We start from the raw sequence: 23,545 nt of genomic DNA, 5'->3' as shown, positions 1-23,545 counted from the left end.
CCCAGTATTCTGTTCGCTTTTTGACTGCCGCTGCACATTGAGTGGATGTTTTCAGAGAACTATCCACAATGATTCCAAGATCTTTCTTGAGTGGTAACAGCTAATTTAGACCCCATCATTTTATATGTATAGTTGGGATTATGCTTTCCAATGTGCATTACTTTGCATTTATCAACATTAAATTTCATCTGCCATTTTGTTTATTGCTGCACTTATGGAAAAGTCCAATAGAATTTAATAGCAAAAAATAATAACCTTTCTATACATTTTTCAACCCTTCTGTCAAATTTAATAGACAATAATATCCCTGTTGTAGGATTCCATAGGATTGTTCAAGGAAACCTATAAGAGAAGGCATCATTCTCTTTTAAATGCTATAGGTTTTCAGAGCAATTTCTATAGAACATTATTTAATTTCTTAAGAACCCTACTGATTTCACCCTTTTACACCTCATAGGACAATGGACCTTAAGTCTGAGATGTTCCCATTTCACACCTGTTCATTATATTAATATTTTCTCTCTCTCACTCTTTTCTTTCCAGATTATGGGCTCAATCCTGGAGTCCTTACTCAGGCAATTCTCCCAGTGGATGTCAGCAGAGACGTAGGCTGTGGCTTTGTGAATGCAACGAGGGCCAAAAAACTGCTGCACAATTTAAACAAAGGCTCAAAGGTGAGATTAAAGTTCATGTTTCGTGTTCAGAGGAAAGTCACAGGAAGCATATTTGTTTGTTTGTGATGTTTGAATGGGAAGATCCTTAACAGCTCTGGTTGTTGTTGATCATGGTGTATAAAAGCCAGGTAGAAGAGAAACTTTATTTTCTCCCTGCTGTTATTATGTAGCACAGCAAAATCAGTAGCAATATTGAATAGACTGATATATTTTCAGTTTAAAGCTGTTAACGTTCAGGAACATATAATAACAGGAACCTATTTGGGGTGGCATCTTTACTGCTATTATGGGTAACAGCTGTTAACAGAAAGGGGAACTGGTCAGGAGTGAGGTACAGTACTATCCAGAGGTGTGAAAGAGAAAGCTCCCAATATTCAGTTATGAGATTATAGATGGGTAAAGGCACAAATCATAGAATCGCTACTCGGGCAAATCTCCTTTTGAAGTCCATCAGCCTTACTTTGCATTGAAGGCAATGTGACTTTGTGGTGTGCAAAGAATGTAGGATTGGGCCAAACGTACCCCAAAGTGTTAGCAGAGCAGCTGCAAAAAAATAAAAATAAAAATCCAGAGAATAAACAGCAAAATGGTAAATGATTCATTATTAGGGGGAGGAGGGAAGAACCAATGGGATTTCACAGTGTGAGGAGGTGTGTCGCCTGTGGTGTCTGTCCTCAGAACTTGGGAGGCATGTTTGCAAAAGCCACAGGACAGGCTGTTCTCTCTGAGGTGATTTCATAGCTGTTGCACATCCCAGGTGCTCACACTTCTCCCTTTCCACGTCTCATTCCCCTTGAAACAGCCTTTTCTTCATCTCCTATTTCCCCAGCAGACATGTCTAGCCTGGAGGAAATTTGTGGGGGACTTCCACTACATCCCCTGCCGGAAAACAGAGGGCAAAAGAAAGGAGTGCCTCACGCGCCTGTGAGAATCCCCAACCTCACCGCTCAGGAAGAAAAGGTAACACGGGGTTTGCAAGACCAAGCCTTCCTTCCCACCAGATACTAGCCACCAAAGCAGCAGGGCTTCTGCCTCAAATGCTCCACAGGGTTTGGGGGCCAAAGTACAAGGCCACTAAATAAGTTTCATTGTTGCTTAATATCACTGAGCTGTCAGCTAACAGACAAGGCCATGGGGACTCGTCTGCTTTCCACCTCATTGCTTCTCCCCAAAGAAAAGCTTGAGACACGTCGGTGGGGCAGTGTGGGAGCAGCTTGCACAGCAGTTTTTGGTGCTTTCTGGGGATAAACAGGGGACTTTTGGCTCTGTAGCTGTCAATCCAGCACTTTTCACTGGACATTTTATGAGTATCCCCTTTTAAAAAAAAAATCCCTAGTGCAGGGGTGGGCAAACTACGGCCTACGGGCCGGATCCGGCCCCTCAGGGCTTTGGATCTGGCCCGCAGGCTTGCCCCCCGTGGCGCCGCGGGCCCCACGCTGCTCTCGGGCGGGGGGGCCAGAGGGCTCTGTTCGTTGCCCTTGCCTTCAGGCACCCTCCCCCCCCCCAGCTCCCATTGGCAGGGAACGGGGAACTGTGGCCAATGGGAGCTTCGGGGGAGGTACCTGGAGACAAGGCAACGGCAGCGCACGCGGAGCCCTCCACCCCACCTCCCCCCTCCCTCACCCCCCAGGTGCCACAGCGCTTCCTGGAGCAGCGCGGGGCCAGGGCCAGGGCAAGCATGCAGGGAACCTGCCCTGGCCCTGGTGCGCGCCGCTGCCACCCCGCAGCCCGAACCCCTCCTGCCCCCTGCCCCCCAACTCCCTGCCCTAAGCCCCCTGCCTGCACCTCGCACCCCTCCTGAACCCCAACTCCCTGCCCTGAGCCCCCTCCCGCACTCCTGTGCACCCCAACCCCCTGCCCCGAGTCCCCTGCCACACACTGCACCCCTCCTGCACCCCAACCCCCTTCCCTGAGCCCCCTCATACACCCTGGACCCCTCCTCTGCCCCCAATCCCTTGCCCTGAGCCCCTTCCTGCACACCGCACCCCCTCTCACACCCCACACTCCCTCCACACCCCAACCCCCTGCCCCGGCCCTGCATACAATTTCCCCACCCAGATGTGGCCCTCGGCCCAAAAAGTTTGCCCGCCCCTGCCCTACTGTATGTGTACAAGGCTTAGCCCACAAAATTGATCAATGCAAAGTATGGAAGATCAACACCTGTTTACAAACCATCCACATACATTCCTTTTTGGTTTTGCATTTTAAGATGTTACAGGGGGAAATATATTTAAAAGCCTAATCAGAAACGTCATGGTATTCTCTGCCGAGGCACAGACTTCAAGGGTTTGAGTTAATGATTTCTTCCTGGTTGTGCAATTCTCTTTTTTTTGTTTGACTAAGTAATTTGCACTGTTAAGTAATCGTTAGGCTCAATCCTTATTAGAGATTTAAAATTTTTTTTACAGTAGAGAGGTTACATTAAAACAAAAGTCAATAGGAGTTTTGCTTGTTCAAGGGCAGCAAGTGGGTTCCTTAATAGTCTGAAAGACCATGTTTCATCAGATAATAATAGCAATAATAATATAACATTGTACGTTCCCTCTTCCCCCCGCCCCCTGCTATGCTAGACACACAGGGACACATTCACAACTGGTGAAAGTAGGCACAAATTCATAGACTTTTTTGGTGTTACACCTGCTTAGGTGAGTGGTGAATTGACACTTGAGGTCAGATTCTTTCTGTCCGTTTCCACAAGCAAGGAGGAACCAAAATAGTTAAAAACCAGCTGGGGTGGAGGTGCATACCTGGGGAGATCCAGCTCTCCGATCTCTCCCCAAGTCCTTGGGACTCTATGGAAACCCAACTTCTAAGGATTGAGACATCAGGGGCATTTGGAACAAGAAGGGAACAACCATGAGAGATCCAATTAGGAATGAATGCTATTTTGAGCAACATTTGTTGCTGAGGAATGTTCTCCTTGGCTATTACAGCACAGCCATGGGATGGAGGTGGGGGAATTAATGACTGCGTGGCTCTCGAAGGAGCCCTGCTGCCAGGAGGACGGGAGATCAGTGGAGCTGCGGTGCAGAGGCATACGGTCTCCATAGATGTTCCGAGATCTCTATGGACCTACAGATATTCACCTTTTAGCAGGCCAAACCCCCTCTCTTTATCATGGAGAGATCCTCACCCCTTTTCTCCTATGGGGCAGGTACTCTGTGAATGGAAACTAGTACAATTTCCTGCCCGCCATAACCTCACAAGGAGGAAAGTATGGATCATGGACTCCACATTATTTCCTCAGGTCAAGTATTTTCTGGGAACAAACCCAGTGGAATTGGTTTAGTCCCAATCTGGTTTCCAGCATCCTACCCTATTCTCTCCCCTCCTTATCAATAACAGTTAATAAAAGATCAGGCTGGTTGTGAATTTTTGATTGGCCTGTTAAAGATTTAAAAGCTTCCTTTCTGATTTATTTGGCTTTTAATCCTCCACCTTTAAACTCCTAACAGGTTGAGAGTCTCAGCTGGTATTTATTTGATACCCAAAAGCCCAAATGCCTTCCATGCTTAAAAATATAGTCTTTCTACAAGGTGGTTTCAAAACCTTGAGACAGGATTTCAGCTTTTACCAGTGGTGTGTAATGCTGGGACTATCTGGAGATTTTTCTTTATATGCAATGATACATTTATTTTCTAATTAAAATAGCTAATGAGCAATGGAAGAAAGTAGTCCAGCGTCTCAGCTGGTATGGAGTCAGTGAAGCTATGGTGACTTATACTTGCTGAGGATGTTTGTATCCCTTCAGTCAAAGTTTTTCTGTATTTGCAATAATAATTCTAAGCCATTGCAATGTTTTGTTTTCTTGTGCCTCTGTTTCTGGTAATAATATAAAGCCTTTAAGTGAGATTTAGAAAAATCCATATGCCTTGGGGCTTGCTGACGAGATATACAATTCTCCCTACCATACAATCTTTAATCTCCTTGGATAAACCAAACCATTTCTGAGGACCTATTTTGTTTATAAGTTTCCTGAGCTCACTTGCTTCCACTTTCATGCCCTAGCGCTTGAAACAGCCATATCCTCTGTCTTTCCCTCCCCGTCTCAGAAAGCTCAAGCCTTCTGTTCTTCCGCTTCCATCTGTCAAGCTAAACATTCTGCAAACAGGAAGCTTTGACTGGAGTATCTTTGCTAGTAGTTATAATGTAATAGGCATGGGTCAAGAATTTCAAAAAGAGGAGCCTAAAGTGGCCCCTTTTGTGAAATTGCTGAGCCCCCAGCAGCTCCCTTTGACCTCGGTGGAGAAGCGGGAGGACATTTGACCTCAGTGGGAGCTTCTGGTTGATTAGCATTTCTGAAAATCAGGCCACTGAGTTAGAAATCAACATATGGAAGGAGAAGTCTAACTCTAGGCTTCTGCTTTTGAAAATCTTAGCCATAAAGAACACAGGTGGACTTTCAGAGCCTGTGTGGAGTTTACAACAATGGCCATTCAGAAAGATCCACTTTTACTTCTAAACTGAGGTCATCTGTATTGGATGCTATTGCGAGAGAATAACACGTGAAACCCACAATCTCATTTTTACAATCACTTTTCAGAGAATAATCCCACTATAAATGCCTTATAAACACCAAAGAAGATAAATGGGAGGAAAGAAAAGTTAATCTCATTGTTAAAGAATAGAACAAGGAACCAAGAAATCAATGTGACTTTGAGTGTCACTTCTCTAGGCTTCAGTTTCCCATCAGTAAAATGGGAACAGTAATAGTGACCTATCTCCCAATATGGTTGTAAGGCTTCATCTTCATGTTTGAAAAATGCTTTGAGATCCTCCAATGGAAAGTGCTGATAGTGTTATTATGAGGATAAACTGAGGCTAGTCATGTAAATCCACACCCAGATACTGGCTTTTAGAAGGGAGGAAAGAAAAGCCATTAAAAAGGTTCTTATATTCCTGGTTTCTCAAGACAGTCCCATAACAAAGAGGTTGACAGTTGATCAATTGCAGCGGGATCTATTGAAAGCTATCTGGCTCCTGTTGAAGTTAGTGCAAGGATTCACTTTTATTTAAATGACAGCAGGGCATGCTCTGCTTAGAACACAATGGGGCGTGTGAATTCTATTGAGCAAGAAAAATGAACTGCTAGTGGAGTGCTTCAAAATGAGAGTAAAATATTAGTCATGATCCACCACGCATGTCTAAGGAGGAAACTTTGGGTCAAGTTCTTATATTGTACTTAGGTGACCGGATTGAAATACTCTCAACAAATTATTAATTCAGGGTGGGGTTTTCAAAAAAAGTCTAAGTGATTTAGGAGCATAAGTCCTATTGACTTTCATATACATTGTTAGTGAGGTTAAAGCCTGATTTTCACAGGCGTTGAGCACTTGCAGCGTGAAATGAAGTCAATAGGAGCCATAAGTACCAAGCCTCTCTGAAAAGGAGGCTCTTCATCTCTTTCTCTGCTTGCAGAATAATCACAGGGAAATTCTGATTTCCAGAAATGCATTTATTATAGATGAAATTCACTCCCATTCAAAGGTCCAGGCCAAGGCTCCATATTTTGATGACTTAGTGGGATTTAAGTATGTAGAGGCCAGGAACATACAAAATTCAAGATGTGCTGCTTAGTTGTGATTGGTCACATAAGCCACATGGTATTGCTTATCTTCTCTGGACACACATACTCAGGGCCGGCTCTAACTTTTTTGCCACCCCAGGCAAAAAAAAAAGAGCGCCGCCCCGCCGTAACACCCCCCCCTCCAGCGCCGCGCCACCGAAACTCCAGCCCTGCCCCAGTGCTGCGCCGGGCCGCTGAAACCCCCGCACCTCCCCCAGCACCGCCGAACCCCCCCCCCGAGCGCTGGGCTGTGCCGGGCCACCGAAACCCCTGCCCCCCCCCCGAGCGCCGCGCCGCCGAAACCCCCGGCCGCCCCCTGAGAGCCGGGCTGGCCCGGCCCCGCCCCCGAGCGCTGGGCTGGGCCGGGCCGGGCCGCCGAAACCCCCCCCCTCGTGCGCCGCGCCGCCCAAACCCCCGAGCGCCGGGCTGTGCCGCCCAAACCCCCTCCAAGCGCCGCGCCATGCCGTGCCACCCAAACCCCGAGCGCCGCGCCATGCCAACCTCCGCCCCCCCCAGCACCACGCCGCCAAAGCCCCCGCCCCCCCCCAGTGCCGCGCCGCTGAAACAAAAACAAACAAACAAAAAACCTCGAGCGCCGCCTCACCGAACCAAAAAAAACCAAAAAAACCTGAGCGCCCCCCCGCCACCCCAAGCTTGGCTGCCCCTTCCAAGGTGCCGCCCCAAGCACGTGCTTGGTCAGCTGGTGCCTGGAGCCGGCCCTGCACGTACTAGCGCTTTTGGTATAGATACTTTCATCTGAGAATTCACTTTGGTTTCTGCAAATATAAACGCATGCAACTTTGGAATTCATTTGCATGAATGTTTGTATTACAAAACGCAATCACTTGGATGCTCTTGGAAAGGGAACACAAATAAGGCATATGCTCAGCCAAAAAAATCCAGGCAGATATTCACAAAAATGTTTTCACACCATTTGCCAAGCTCTAGTATTTACTTACATGTTAAACTGTTTGAATTTATCAAACTGTATTTGTAGATTAGGTAAAAATATCTCTAGCAATCCCATTATACTACAAATAATGCAGGATATTTATTGAATAACTCTAGCCAGGTTAGAAAAATAACATTTTCATTCCTCCAGCACTTGATAGTCAACATAGAACACAGCCATAATTCCAAATGTTGCAATATTTTCCCTTTTCCTGTTACACATTTCCCCCCGCCACACACATAGAATTTTATCCCAGATAATTGTATTTTATTTTTAAGAGTGTGTGTGTGGCATAATTTATCCTCTCATTTGAAATTCTCCAGAGTTAAATCATTGTAGTTATGGCTGACTGCAGCTGATATGTCAACTAACAAAAACACTCAACCTTACCATATATTAGTTATAGCTGGGATTTTTGTGTTCGCTAGTAACATGCTCTTGAAAAACAACTGCTTATCTAGCTGCTGGAGGGGTAGTTGAATTTGAAAAAATAATTTGCATTTTCTACATCCAGTGAATGGATTTTTTTTCTTCTTTTCGTACTGTCGATAAAATGGCAAATTCCAGCCTCTGGATTTTATTGGCCACATTCTCAGCTGGTATAAATGGTCATAGCTCTGTTGACCTCAAAGAGGATCTGACCCTATGTGCTCAAATGCAAGCATACCTATGCCAAGAACATTTTCTTACAGTCATCATCTTGTCTCTTCTGGCAGCCCTTATGGATGCTAGTTCTCATTGAAGCCAGAGGGTGTTTTGTGTGTGGAAGGCTTGCAGGCTCAAGTGGTGAGTTAGCTGGAGAACTCTAAGCCATAAAGACCAAACCATGGCCCGTTGAAGTCAATTAGAGATTTGCCACTGGGCCAAGGCTTGGGTTTTGTATGGCTTTTAAGGGCTTTTGCCAAAGTGTCTTGTTTTCCCAGAACAAGGATTATGCTGAGAATAATCAGGTTGAGTCCGTGAGTTTTCACTGTCCTCTGTTCTAAGCGCCATTATTCCCATACTGCACTACTCCAGTTCACATTCTCGATAAATTATCTGCATCCATGACTCCCTCATGCAACCACTAGAGGGTGCCGCAAGCGCAGGGTATATGTGCTGTATTCCCCCCTTCTCCAAAACAAGAGTCTCCGGCATGGTGAGATGATGTGATCTCATCAGATCTTAAAGCAAACTATATCTCCACTCCCTACAAATCACCCAAATGAAGTTAAATATGGGTTGAGACTATCTTCACCGGAAAGCAGCTTGGATAGTGCTGCCATTTATAATGCAAGTGGGAAATCTTTTTCATGACCTTTGTGTGCAATTAGCCTTTTAAAGATTGTAAAATCTTTGGCCTCGTTATGGCTCTAATAGACCAGAATGTGGAATACATATTGGCTACATGATTTAACAAAACGTCACATAAAGATAATAGCTTATGTGTATCACCTTTCATCTCAGAGGATACCAATGTGCTTTGCAAACTGTGGGCAACATCTCTGCAGGCAGAGGGAATACAGTGCCTGAGCACAGCCTGCAGAGTTTGATTCCATGTGCAGGAATCAGTTTAATATGAAAATACACCCACCACTGGAGAAAACTGTAGCAAATGCATAATAATACATAGCAACTCACTCTGCAATAGCTTGGGATGGACAGTGAGGAGAATACTTATCCAACTGGAACTTAGGCAGGAAGACTCTTAGGCAAGCAGCATGTAATGTGAATTTGCCCTGTTACGGAACGTGCCGTGAGATCTTCAATGCCCACCAGAGGCCAGGACCTCATTGTTGTCATTTCTGAACAATAGCTCCCTTGGCAGCACAGCGCCCCCTAGCACAACAGTGGAGAATTGGTTCAGTACTGACTTAGGCTAGGTCTACACTACAGCGGGGGGTCGACCTAAGATACGCAACTTCAGCTATGTGAATAGCGTATCTGAAGTTGCGTATTTTAGGTCGACTTACCTGGCTGTGAGGACGGCGGCAAGTCAACCGCTGCCGCGCCGCCGTCGACTCCGCTGCCGCCTCTTGCCGCGGTGGATTTCCGGAGTCGACGGCAGAGCGATCAGGGATCGATTTTATCGCGTCTTCACTAGACGCGATAAGTTGATCCCCAATAGATGGATTGCTACCCGCCGATCCGGCGGGTAGTGAAGACGTGCCCTTACGAGAACGAACACTACTTTCGTCCACAGCCACTTCGTGCAATTGCTGCTGTTTCGGGCTAGCTGTGCTGAACAACTGTAAAATAAAATAACTCCACAAAAATATAGCTTGAAATAACCTTAGCAATTCATAGTTTGATTTTCTCACTGATGCAACAGTAATAAATATCTGATAAGTATCAAGAAGAGTATGTGTGATTTGCCTAAAATGCCACCCAGCTGTGACTATTTTGGCGTTTAATATTTCACATAAAATATACAAAATTTTGTATGATTTCTCTCACTCACCTACAATGTTGGCCAAAATGGCTTTATTCATTCCAACAATTAATTTTCCAGTAATTTCGAAATTCTGTATGTTTTACACATTTTATATGTTTTCCTTTACTGAAAAATAGTCTTATTTTTTCACATTTTTGTTCAAAAACTGGTCCATTTTTAATTGAAATTGGTCCTGGTTTTGCCTAAATAACATGCAGACCTTAGTGAGGTTTTCTGTGAAAATTAGTCAATTTTCCAGTTTGTAAGGAATGTGAAAAACCTTGAATTTACATTTCATTATGAGGATTTCACAAACATCTAGTGGTTACTTTTAATGGGAGAGATCCTTCAAGAATCCACTATCAAGTGTAGGTATCCTGCTATGAGTATACTCTGAGTGAAATTTATCTTTATGCAGAGAGCCAGAACAAGACCTATGCATCACTTAAATCCCATTAAAGTCCTATTTTGAGCAAACCTTCTGCACATGGGCAAATTTTGCACATAACAAATTGAAACTGCCTCATGTCTACCGGTTTTTTACTCCCTCTGTGGGATTGTTCCTAAAAATTCCACCATCATAACTTGACCTACAGAAGCAAAGAACAAAGATAAATAAAATGTGAACATTTTCTTCTGTAAAGGGTTAGAAATGATGGGCAAACATCTTTAGAAAAACTAGGCACACAAGTATTTATGGCTAATCTTTACTTGATTTACATACCATACTTGCATTATAATTAATGGGAATTACATATGCACATTGAGAAGATAAAAAAGACCAGAAATTGCACCAGACTGCGAATGGAATACTGCCCATCATGGTGTTATGGTTATTTATTGAACATCTGTGCATAGCATCATATGCATGAAACTTTACCAAAAGTCTGAAGACATGGTTGCTGCCTTTGAGTTGAGCTGAAGCTTGTTCTACTCTCTATTGTTGGGTTTGCTTAATAAACAGAGGCTCAGATTGTCTAGCCCAATCTAGCCCCTTTGTGCCACTCCAGAGGTGCAAAGGGGCCATAAACTAGCTGTAGCCCCACAGTTAAGGCTTTCCCTGGCCTCAGGGAGCCCTCAACTCGTTTAGAGACAGCAGAGCTGTTTCCTATACCACTGCCTTCCTGGCCGAGTGTAGTGGGATGCCGGGGACAGGAAAAGAGTGGCCAGAACCCTACTGCCTGGTTATCTTCAGATGGCTCCTTTGCTGTCCTCCCCTCCCTCTACTGCTGTGGTTGGTGGAGACTGGGCATAGCAGAGAATCTGAGCCAGAGTATTTTTCCGTTTGTGCAAGGATTAGGATGAAGAAATATCATCGGAAATGCTCCGCTTTCATACTTCTTGGGCTGTTATTCTTTTAAGGGCAGTAACCTTGAATACTCTTACAATCTGGGCAGGTTTCCCATCATATCTCATAAAGCTCATGTTGTTATGATAACCACCCACCTCGTCACCTTCATTTTACCCATGCCCTTTTCTTTGACAGCTGGCTTTGCAAAATGCCTTGCGTTATTTCCCACCCGAAGTCCATAAAGAGCTGGTGCTGGAATTTGCAGAAGAGCTCAAGCTGTATGGCCACATATACATGTACAGATTCTGTCCAGCAATTGAGATGAGGTAAGGTTGGGAGGGCACTTTTCAGAATTGCAATCAGTCGCCACTGACATGCTTGTTGTACTCTGGATATGAAATTCACTTCTGTGCATAGAGCTATGCCCCAGTGAGGCCTCACTTAAGCCCATCTAGAAACAGTGTCAAGACATAGTAATGAAATGAATCAATCAAACGAATACATATTGTGTCTTGTATGTAATTAGAAAACAGTAGCTTTGTTTATATTGAGCCTCAGCCATAGGTTTGGAATGCTGCCCCATAAGCTGCATAAAAGAGGTTCTTCATACTCCGGGCTCTATATTGCTCTCTAGCCACATGAAATTCCCCTTGGCATTAGTGAACGGCCCACTGTCCAACAAGGGAAATATTGGGCACCCTTGTGGGTGGCCACTAGCTAGACCCTCCCCTCTCTATCGCTCATTATACTGTGCTCCTTATTTAAAAGCTGGTCTACTCTGGAGCCATTTACTTCACGCTCTTACATCATCAGTTCAAGCTCCTGGAATGCTTGTAGAACACTTGGGGTGAAAAATTCATCCCTGTGCAGAGAGACTGCACAAGGCCTATGCACCACTGAACTCTGACAAATACCCACATTCAGAGGTCCTTGTAGTGTTTCACAAACATCCGAAGTACAGTCCCAATTGTACGGACTCGGAGTAAGTCTTATATGCACTGCAGCTTGTGCTGAAGCTGAATGCTGTTGGCTGGCAAAACTCCTCAGTTATTATGTATGGACTGTAGATTTCAATCCATAGACTGTTGGAATGTTGAAGCCAACAATTGGTGAATCAGTGGGAGAGGTCAAATGCCCTGAGTGGCTTTGGATCCACCTATTTGAGAGACTGGCTCTCTCCTCATGCCACATAGGGGAGGCTTCAGAGCTGGATCCCCCTTGATTTAAAAGAGAGGTAGAGCATTCTCTACCAGGGGCCCTCAGCTTTGGAACCTGCTGCCTGACCCTCATCTGAAATATACTAGGCCTGTTGACATTTGAAGAGTGCTGTAAGGGGCAATACATTTACTCAAACTTTTGGAGAGGGGCAAAGGTTTGTGGAGCAGAGCAGTTTTGTTGAAGGGTCAGCTGTTGTTTCTAGTCTGATTAATTGTTCTAATTTGTGTCAAACAAGGGCATGTTTAATATCTTAACAGAAATCTAAATAAATAAAACAAGTAACTATAAAGCATTCAGATTTGTGCAAACAACTGTGTCTCCAAGCTCTCAGCATGAGACTGGGGCCAAATCCTGCAGACCTAAACTAAGACAAACTGCATGCTAAAGACATTGGGAGTTTAGTCTGAATAGGACTGCAGGATTGGACTCTAGGTAGCACAAAGCACTGAACACTAAAAAGTTGGGGACGAACTTGCCCTGACTGGGATTGGATTAGATGGCCCACCGGATCATTTCCATCTCTAATGTCAATAATTCTTTGATTGCATCAGATACTTTTTATAGCTTGTTTATTTTTCATTTTCCATTTTTATAACAGTTTATTTGAATCTCTAAAATAGAAAGTCTTTTCTTTTCCACCTGGTACACTTTGTTTTCATTTGTTTATTTGTGTTTCGTATGGAATGTGGGTCAGCGTGCTTCTGTTTCATTAATATCCTTGTTCACATAGCAACATTCTTTGTGTTAGCAGATATCTAAGAATAGGGATTGTATGGTTGCTTATGGAACCAGTCCCCTGCACTGAGGCAGGACTAAATATTATCTAGACCATTCCTGACCGGTGTTTGTGTAAACTGGTCTTAAAAACCTCTAATAACAGAGATTCCACAACCTCCCTAAGTAATTTGTTCCAGTGCTTAACTACCATGACAGTTAGGAAGTTTTTCCTAATGTCTAACCTAAATCTCCCTTGCTGCAATTTAAGCCCATTGCTTCTTGTCCTGTCCTCAGTGGATAAGGAGAACAATTTATCACTCTCCTATTTATAACAACCATTTACGTATTTCATGTCCCCCCTCCGTCTTCTCTTTTCCAGACTAAACAACCCTCCCCCCCCCTTTTTTTTTCCTTCAAATTTTCCTCGTAGGTCACGTTTTCTAGACCTTTAATCATTTTTGTTGCTCTCTTCTGGACTTTCTCCAATTTATTCACATCTTTCCTGAAGTGTGGTGCCCAGACCTGGACACGACACTCTAGTTGAGGCCTTATTAGTGCTGAGCAGAGTGGAAGAATTACTTCTTGTGTCTTGCTTGCAACATTCCTGCTAATACATCCCAGAATGATGTTCGCTTTTTCTGAAAACAGTGTTACATTGTTGACTCATATTTAGTTTGTGATCCACTATAACCCTGGATCCTTTTCTGCAGTACTCCTTCCTAGGCAGTCACTTTCCATTTGGTATTTATGCAGCTGATGGTTCCTTCCTACGTGGAGTACTTTGCATTTGTCCTCATTGAATTTCATCCTATTTACTTCAAACCATTTCTCCAGTTTGTCCAGATCATTTTGAATTCTATTCCTGTCCTCCAAAGTATTTACAATCCCTCCCAGCTTGGTAATGTTGCAGGCTTTATAAGTGTACTCTCTATGCCATTGTCCAAAACATTGTTGAAGATATTGAATAGAACCAGACCCAGGACAGATCCCTAAGGGACCCCACTTGATATGCCCTTCCAGCTTGACTGTGAACCATTGGTAACTACTCTCTGAGTGTGGTTTTCCAACCAGTTGTGCGACCACCTTATAGTAGGTTCATCTAGGCTATATTTCCCTAGGTTACTTACAGTATCAAAAATCTTACTAAAGACAAGATATATCACATCTACTGCTTACCCACAAAGCTTGTTACCCTGTCAAAGAAGCATATTAGATTGGTTTAATATGATTTGTTCCTGACAAATCTATGTTGACTGTTACTTATCACCTTATTATCCTCTAGGTGCTTACAAATTGATTGTTTGATTATTTGCTCCATTCTCTTTTTGGGCACTGAAGTTAAGATGACTGGTCTATAAAGCCCTGGTTTGTACTTATTCCCATTTTTATAGGTAGGTACTATATTTGCCCTTTTCCAGTCCTCTGGGATCTCTCCCATCCTCCATGAGTTCTCAAAGATAATGGTGAATGGCTCAGAGATCTCTTCAGCCAGTTCCTTAAATATTCTAGCATGGATTTTGTCAGACATCTAACTTGTTTAAGTAACTCTTAACTTGTTGTTTCCCTATTTTAGACACAGATCCTATCCCATTTACATTGCTAAACTTTTTGGTGAAAACTGAAACAAAGAAGGCATTTAACACTTTGGCCATTGCTGCGTTTTCTGTTAATGTCTTTCCCTCCTCATTGAGTAATGGGACTACCTTGTCCTTAGTCTTCCTCTTGCTTCTAATGTCTTGGTAAAATGTTTTCTTGTTACGCTTTATGTCCCTAACTAGTTTAATCTCGTTTTGTCCCTTGGCCTATTTTTCTTCCTACATGCTTGTATTGTTCTTATATTCACTCTTCAGTATTGACCTAGTTTCCACTTTTTGTATGACTCTTTTGAGTTTCAGATCATTGAAGATCTCCTGGTTAAGTCAGCGTGGTCTCTTACCATACTTCCTATCTTTCCTACGTATTGGAATAGTTTGCTCTTGTCCCTTTAATAATGTCTCTTTAAAAAACTGCTAAATCTCCTGAACTCCTTTTTCCTTTAGACTTGCTTCCCATGGGATCTTACCTACCAATTCTCCAAGTTTGCTAAAGTCTGCCTTCCTAAAGTCCATTGTCTTTATTCTGCTGTTTTCCCTCCTACCATTCCTTAGAACAGGGGTGGGCAAACTTTTTGGGCTGAGGGCCACACCTGGGTGGGGAAATTGTATGCAGGGCCAGGGCAGGGGGATGGGGTGTGGGAGGGAGTGCAGGGTATGGGAGGGGGTGCGGTATGCAGGAAGGGGCTCAGGGCAAGGGATTGGGGCAGAGGAGGGGTGCAGAGTGCCTGAGGGGGCTCAGGGAAGGGGGCTGGGGTGAAGGAGGAGTGCAGGAGGGGACTCAGGGCAGGGGATTGGGGTGCAGGAGGGGTGCAAGGTGCAGGCATGGGCTTAGGGCAGGGAGTTGGGGGGCAGGGTGCAGGAGGGGTTCGGGCTCTGGGGTGGCAGCGGCGCACACCGGGGCCAGGGCAGGCTCCCTGCATGCTTGCCCTGTCCCCAGCCCCACGGTGCTTCAGGAAACGCTGCGGCCCCTGGGGGGGGGGGGAGGAGCGGAGGGCTCCGCGTGCGCTGCCCTTGCCGCGCCTCCAGGTACCTCCCCCGAAGCTCCCATTGGCTGCGGTTCCCCATTCCCGGCCAATGGGAGCTGCGGGGGGCAGTGCCTGGAGGCAAGGGCAATGAACAGAGCCCTCTGCCCCCTGCCCTCTGTCCCCCCCGCTCGAGAGTGGTGCAGGGCCCGCAGCACCATGGGGGGCAAGCCCGCAGGCCGGATCCAAAGCCCTGAGGGGCCGGATCCAGCCCGCGGGCTGTAGTTTGCCCACCCCTGCCTTAGAATCACAAACTCTATCATTTCATGATCACTTTCAACCAAGCTGCCTTCTGCCTAACCTGTTCCTTGTTATTTGTCAGAATTCAACTGGAACAGCTCTCCCCTGGTCCCTTTCTCCATCTTCTGCAGTGAAAAGTTGTCTCCAATGCGTTCCAAGAACTTGTTAAATAATCTGTGCCCTGCTGAATTATTTCCCCAACAGATGTCTGGGTAACTAACCACATCTATGATATCACATCTAGCTCAACCTCAGTGCAAAGTGTATTCAACTTTGATATATGTATCCAGTAATCTTATGTTGTAATCAATTATTTTAAAGTTACCCAGTACTTGCTATGTTATTCCCACAAACAAATGAAACCCCATGCATTTTTTAAAAATGACTTTCCTTCTAGTTTGGCTGTGACTACAAGACATTTTCCTCTTTATCCTGCAGAGTACAGGTAAACGAAAGGAAATACACCCAAGGGGTGAGAGTAGCTGCTAAATCTATACAATACACATTTTCAGTCTTGGGTCAGAAGTTGGTCAGCCAATGTCTGATGAATGTAACTGGCAGGTTTCATCCGAACCTTTCCAGATTAAACGTCTTTCTGTATGAAGTGAAAGTCCAGCCATCAAGGGTCTTTGTGCAAATAGAAGAAAGACGGTTTAGACACGTAAAACATGTCACATTATCTTTCCTGCCGGAATGACCTTCCAGTGGCCATTACAACTTTTCTGCCTGTGGAATAGGAGGAAGCAAAATAGTGAAACCTTTTTATAATGGTTACACTTTCTAATATTATCAATATTATTTGATTTGGGCTAACCCCTAGAGGCCCCAGACCCATTGTGCTGTGCCCTGTACAAGCATATAAGGCTTGGTCTACACTTACCCCCCAATTCGAACTAAGGTACGCAACTTCAGCTACGTGAATAACGTAGCTGAAGTTCGAAGTACCTTAGTTCGAACTTACCTCGGTCCACACGCGGCAGGCAGGCTCCCCCGTCGACGCCGCGGTTCCCCCGTCGACGCCGCGGTACTCCTCTCGTCTAGCTGGAGTACCGCAGTCGACGGCGATCGCTTCCTGGTTCGACTTATCGCGTCCAGACAAGACGCGATAAGTCGAACCCAGAACTTCGATTCCCAGCCGCCGAACTAGCGGCTGGGTGTAGACATACCCTACGAAAAAACAGTCCTTGCCCTGGAGAGCTTACACTATAAGGATAAGATTAGATGTCTTAGAACAAATTGGTGGGGAGGAGAGCATAGGGTAGCAATTAGACAATTACAGTAGTTAGCCTTGAAGAGTGAACTTGCTCTGAAAAGTGGCTCTGTAGAAATACCAGTGTGGGATTCTATGTACATTATGCCTCAGTGATTTCTGGATCAAAAGAAAATGTGGGGTGTTTTTTTTCCGTAACTGCCAGCCTTGCAAACTCAACCTAAGAACGGAGAATCAAGCTGGAGTCTTTTCTTCTCAAGCATGAGCAGAAATAATAGAGGTGGTGCAGGCCAAACTGTGCCCTCAGTGAAACCTGTGAAGCCCCATTGTCTTGTGCGGAGTTGCACAGATATAACTAAGTGGCCCTGTAATTGGTAGAGCAAACAATTCAGGTGATGGGGCACCAGAAATATCCAGCTGTGTTTGTCTTGGTTCTGCAGGGCTATCAGGAGTAATAAGAACTTGCTTATGTCAGTAAAGTTAGATCCCATTTGTGATTAACTGATTCAACAATTAATGGTAGAAAAGTGCTGAATAAAACTATTTGCAAATATTCTTGGATTAGCTCTGATCAATCTCAAATATGTTAACTCAATTTACAGAAGTCTTTTCAGGCTTGGGCTGTGTTTTGTTTTATTTTTTCTTTCCTTATTAATCAATATCTGAAACTCCGGGAAGTTTGGTGGCAGTTAAATATTTCATTGGGTTTTTTTCCTTCTCTTTCCATGTGCTTAAGCAAAATCCTCCCTAATGTCTGCATGTGTTTGTTGCAGAGCTTACCCCATAGAGGAATATCCTTGCAAAACCAAATCAGCTGCTGCAATAATGCACATGATCATGAATAATCTGGATCCCTCAGTGGCCCAGGTAATGTACCATGGAAATAAAGGGATGGAAATTATTCACAGAACAGGAGCAAATCTACAAGTAATTCCCTCCATATATGCTCACATATAAATGGAGTATTTTAGGACCTGGGAAAGGTTTATGCACCACTTATTCCCATTTAAACCCTCAATATAAGGATTAAATGGGATTGTAGTGCTGCATAGGTCTTGTGCTGGTCCTCCACACAAGGGTGAATTTCCTCCATAACATCTGTACAGCTGGCTTCTATGTGGGTTAGTTAAACAGGCCATTTTCAGTATCTGCAGGAGAGTGTATGTACAGTGTGGCATGCCAAAATGATACTTTCTGTGGGACTGATCCTCCAAGGTTCCTGAGCATCTCCTGGAGGGACTGCGGGCCAGCCAAAAGACGCACCATGTTTCTCAGGATTGGGATCTGTGTAGGGTTTAGACCTGCAGTCCCATATGCTGTAATCCTAATGACAGTGGGAATTATGCATGCAAGAGGCATGCAGGGTTTTTAGATGGTAAAGCTATTATTTTTGTAAAGATCTTATCACCAACCACAATGTGCCTCAGAGTTTTCAACTCCTGTTGGATCACTCTGAGGTGGAGCTGGTGACTACTGGAGTTCCTTTAACTATTTGACCTTTTTTATTAATTAGGCTCTGGTGTTCTGGGAGTCTGGAGTACTGGCGTCTGGAGACCCAGGATGTTCAGTTTGGCTGGGGGGAGGAGGAGGGATTTTGGTTGTTCAAATTAATAGGCCTCTGTATATGTCAGTAAATATGGTAAAAGTATTGTCTCCTCCATCAAAGAAGCCCATAGTGGAAGCCAATGAGTCAAGAAAGCACAGCAAGATGACCTCATGGAGGTTATAGCTCCCCTCTTGGGGGCTGGGGGGCTGTGGAACTTGAAGGGTGATGCCTCCTTACCCCATGGATACTGGGGATCTGCAGGCAAGAGACACCCCTCCCCCGCCATGCCAAACAATGTGGGCAGGAGCCATGTACATAGATGGCACCCTTTGGGTGGCAGGGCTGGCTCTCATTCCACCTAACAGTACAGTTCCTCCAGCAGCCATACTGCTATTGGATGGGTGCCCCTGCCGCTGCCACGCCCACTTCCACGTAAAGCAATAATGTTTTTGCTTTCACTTGTCTTCCTTTCCTTGTTCTTTTCGATTCATTGCTACACACACTTGTTGTGCCTTGTCTATTTAGACTGGAAGCTCCTTGGGGAAGGGACCATCTCTCACTATATATTTACGGAGCAACTAGCACAGTGGGGCCAGACTCTGATTGGGGCCACCGGGCACAACAAATTAATCAGGGCCCAATCCTGCTCCCATTGAAGTCATTGACTTTAATGCGAGTAGGGTTAAGTACTCAATATGTTATGTCCTCAATATATATCGAAAAGTAGATGTTAACCCTTTCTGCATCTTTGAAAGTGCAGCATGCATCTCAGAAGCAAGATCGCTCATACTGTCTTTAAGGGAGCTTTTGCCTGCCTAGTTAAAAGAACAGCAACCAATGATTAACTTTTGCAATTTGGCATATGGGTCCCCACATTTTGGCAATAATTAATAACCCTTATTCTAAGGGGGAGATTACAATCCACTGATTTGCTTAAATTGTCACTTTTACTATGATACTTTCTGATTTCAAAAGTCTAGAGAATGTTGATGCAAAAAATATAACAAGTTGAATTTAATATTAAATTAATCTCTGGGATTGTTAGAGGGATCACTCAGAAACGTTGCAGGAAAGCACTAGTTTTAATATAACGAAAATGTGCCTTTTTTAGTTTCCCCAGGAGCTTGTAACTTACGGAGGAAATGGACAAGTCTTCAGCAATTGGGCTCAGGTATGACATTGATACATTGCAACTAGAGTTCTTGTGAAAAAGTAGATCAGATTCATATTTCACCCATCGGAACTCCATTCTGCTTAGGCAGAGTTTGTGACAAATTCTTGGCAGTCATTGTCTCGTAATATTCCAAAACATCCTGTCTGGGTAGATGAATGCTGAGTTATGAACTGTAAAGATGTACAGAGCTTTATTTAGTGAGGAGAGCACATGCTGCCAAATAGGAATGTTCTGACGATAATTGTGTATTTTAAGATCATTTCTTTTCTTTCTATTGTAGATTTGCATGCGCGTCTGGTTTGTTCACATAATTTTAGAGGCAAACTGCATCCTAATATGTAATAAGATATATTTATTTGTTTCTACTAATTTCACACTAGTTCGCACAACATGCAACTTATTAATAATGACTTAAAAAGCACAATCTTGAGTCTGTTTCCAACAATGTCAAAGAACAGCTGAAGACATTTCATAAGTACTAGCTGACCATTTCTTTGTCCAGTTTAGCTTCAATTTTGGTAACACTGAATTATATCTCCTTTGATAAAGAGGCGGGGTCGAGGCTTGAGTCTAAATTCTGGGGCTGGAATGTTTAATGGATCCTAAAGTCCAAATCTTAGTCCTGCTTTCCCAACTAGATGAGAAGATTTCAGAAGTGTCAGGTATTGTTTCACTCATAGAACAAGCCTCTGCATACTATATGTTGTCCCCGTTCTTCTCAGTAATGGCATGCAGTACAGTGTAGTTGTCTAACACAAACACTTTGCAAACACTGAAATTTGCACATGAAAAAACATTTCAAGGAAATCACTGACATCAATAGCATAGGTACTCAGTTACGTCTTATACAAGGGCAATGTAGTCATTCAGAACCAGATTGGGTCCAGTCAACAAGGGTGAAGTGGAAGAACATTTAATGAGCAGCTCTCATGCCCCTGTGGACAGCAGGGCACAAATGCAGTTGCTGTGAGCACAGAAACTGCTCCTTCCATGAATCCTCTTAGGCACAAGACACTCCAAAGGGGGCAGAGAAGTGAAAGGAGGAGATGGGGCTATCGTCCTTCCTTGCTGCTGGTAGAGCTGGACAGGTGTGCAGGCAGGAAGGGATGTAGCATCAGGCATGCGCCTCCACCCACAGACTGGAAGATCTAGGAGGAATTCTGGCTCTGAATTCCTCCCAGAGCTCACCTGAGGATGGTGCACATTATTCTAAGGCTTCCTGTACCTCTCACAAACAAAAATACCTTAAAGACAGAAATGCATTGGTTCAGATATATCCCTGCTGAAGCTTCTCTGATTTTGGTCCCTTTTTTTTGTTTTTCAAAAAATACATTAACTTACAGGTAAGGGAACATGAATGGTCTTGTGGTTATGGCACAGGTCTGGGAGATGAGAAACCTGGGTTTTATTCCCAGTTCTGTAACAAACTCCATGTGTGACCTTGGGCAAGTCACTTGTGCCTCGATTTGCGAATTGATAAAATGTGGATTGTAGTCCTTACCCCCACCAAAGGGGCTTTTTGAGGTTAAATTCATTATAAATTACTTGAGGCCCTGTTCCCGTTTTAGTGTGAACAGCACCTCTAGCTAAATTAGATGCATGCATGTGTTCTCAGAGGCTGGTGTGCCTCAGGGCAGATGTGAGGTGAAATGCAAGCAACACAAAATTTGGTAACACTCTGTCCTTTCTCTAGTTCCAGCAGTCCTGTCCAACTTAGATAGAGATGTGAACTGCAGGAGTTTCACTGCAGAACAAACAATGCTTTTTTGTTCCTGGTTACTTAGAGTAGCAATCGGATGAATGATTGGGTTGTAATGGAGACACTTTGTTCTCTGTGTTCATGTCATGAAATCAGAATGCTGCTTTTTTTTTTTCTTTTCGCCATTGCAAAATTTATCCTGAAAATGCTGGTATCATCCGCACAGCCCCTTTCTTTCTTCCAAGTAGATTACTAAAGAAAAATCCATTTCTGGTACCAAATTTCCCTCACTTTAGCCCCACCAGCCTCAACACTTAAAATTGTGACCTGGGCTATTCTTTTCAGCCAAGAAGGCCAGGATGGGTCTTGCTTTAGACAGTCATTGCTGCTTGCTAATCAGCCAGAAGGATGGCGGTTGTACATGAAATATAACAAGATGTGACTGTTTTGTGCGTTTTCAGTCCATAACCACATCTTGAAAATTCACTTGAAATAATATGAACTTTCTGTTGGAAAATAATGGATTTGAGTTAACTCTGCAGCCAGTTTATAGACTAAGGGACAAATTCTGCTCTCTAGTGTAATTCCAGAGTAATTTTGCAGATGATGTTGGGAATTTTTTTTACTTCTGAATGTATCAAGGACTGTATTTTCTTTTATCAACATAATGAAAAGAGGTGTTTTTTGTTTAGAATGAAAACTTCTTTCTCCTTCTAGTGCCAATTGTAATCCATATTTATTTCAAAGGCAAGAAGCCATAGGAGACCTTGAAATCTTGAGATCAATGAGGTTTGTGTGTGTTTTCGTAGCTGTTATTTTAAAGAGAAATTTTTAGCATTTGGCCTTGGGAAGATTTTCAGAAAAGTGCCAGAACCAAATGGCTCACTTCAGGTTAAAATTAGGACAATTCCAAAAATGATGCATTAAGTGCTAGCAAGTCATTTCTGAGTTTTGTACTGGAGAAAAATACTAATTTTTTTGCTGTTCTTTCTGGAGCTCATTCAGATTGTTCTCACTAGTCATTTATGTGTTTGCTGTTGAGCAATGTCCTTCTAATAGACCTTATTAAAAGCAAGAATTAGCAAAAGCTCTGGTTGATTTTTTTATATATAAATACACTATGTTATCCACACAGATATTCTTATACTAGAAACTTAAGAGCCCTATGAAGACAGATCATTGCAAGATGGAAACAGACTCACTAGTTTTCCTTTGCTTTAATTTTCAGTTCTGGTTGGTGATGCACTATTTGTCTGAGATGACCGAAGAGCAAACTTTAGTGATGTACAGTGGACATCCTTTGGGCCTCTTCCCCAGCCCTCGGTATGCACCTCGATTAATCATCACCAATGGCATGGTGGGTATTATCATCTCATTCTGTTCTCCTCATCTTAGGCTGTTTTTAAATGTATTCCTTATTAGACTATCATTGCATGAATATAAGAAAATGCATAAGGCCAAATTCTGCCCTCATTTATTCCAGTGCAACCCTCTCTAGGTCAGTGAGGTTGCACTGGTATAATTAAGGGCAGAATTCTGCCCTCATCAGATGGCCATGTTTTTCTGTCAGAGTCAGCCTAGGGCAGATTTGAACGAATGACCTAGAGGTGAAAGTTTCTGTGTTCCATTGTCAGTCTTCTAAGCCATTCAGTGCCCATCTCTTCATCTGTTATTCATGTGGACGGGTAGTTGCCTTCTGTAAGATTTGAAAGCAGGTAAGCTGCATGACAGATGAGTCACTTTTCCCATAATATTAGAACATATGGAGCCAAAGCCCACTTGCCTTACCCTTGGGATTAGTCCCATTGATGTTCATTGATTTACTACTGGCATGAGGAAGACTAGCAGAATTTGGCCTATGCCCTGGTCTACACTACGGGGTTAGGTCGAATTTAGCCGTGTTAGGTTGATTTAAAAATGAATGCATCCACACAACCAACCCCGTTCCGTCGAACTAAAGGGCTCTTAAAATCGACTTCTGTACTCTTCCCCGACAAGGGGAGTAGCGCTAAAATCGACCTTGCTGGGTCGAATTTGGGGGAGTGTGAACGCAAATTGACGGTATTGGCCTCCGGGAGCTATCCCAGAGTGCTCCATTGTGACCGCTCTGGACAGCACTTTGAACTCCAATGCACTAGCCAGGTACACAGGAAAAGCCCCGGGAACTTTTGAATTTCATTTCCTGTTTGGTCAGCGTGGCGAACTCAGCAGCACTGGTGACCATGCAG

The 23,545-nt window shown here is 43.9% G+C and overlaps 1 protein-coding gene across 1 annotated transcript in view; it reads left to right on the top strand.

Moving 5' to 3' along the window:
- Positions 1-1,508: 1,508 nt before the first annotated feature.
- The window catches only part of UROC1 (urocanate hydratase 1), a 70,866-nt gene continuing 48,829 nt past the window's right edge, over positions 1,509-23,545 (top strand). The window contains exons 1-5 of the mRNA XM_065408136.1: positions 1,509-1,634; positions 11,092-11,222; positions 17,672-17,765; positions 19,556-19,615; positions 22,546-22,674. Of these exons, the coding sequence (XP_065264208.1) occupies positions 1,509-1,634; positions 11,092-11,222; positions 17,672-17,765; positions 19,556-19,615; positions 22,546-22,674 (540 nt within the window). The remainder of the gene's footprint in view (positions 1,635-11,091; positions 11,223-17,671; positions 17,766-19,555; positions 19,616-22,545; positions 22,675-23,545) is intronic.

The sequence above is a fragment of the Emys orbicularis genome, chromosome 7, assembly GCF_028017835.1.
Source record: "Emys orbicularis isolate rEmyOrb1 chromosome 7, rEmyOrb1.hap1, whole genome shotgun sequence".
Lineage (NCBI taxonomy): Eukaryota > Metazoa > Chordata > Testudines > Emydidae > Emys > Emys orbicularis.
The sequence above is the reverse complement of the archived record's forward strand: the minus strand, read 5'-3'. Positions and strand labels throughout refer to the sequence as shown.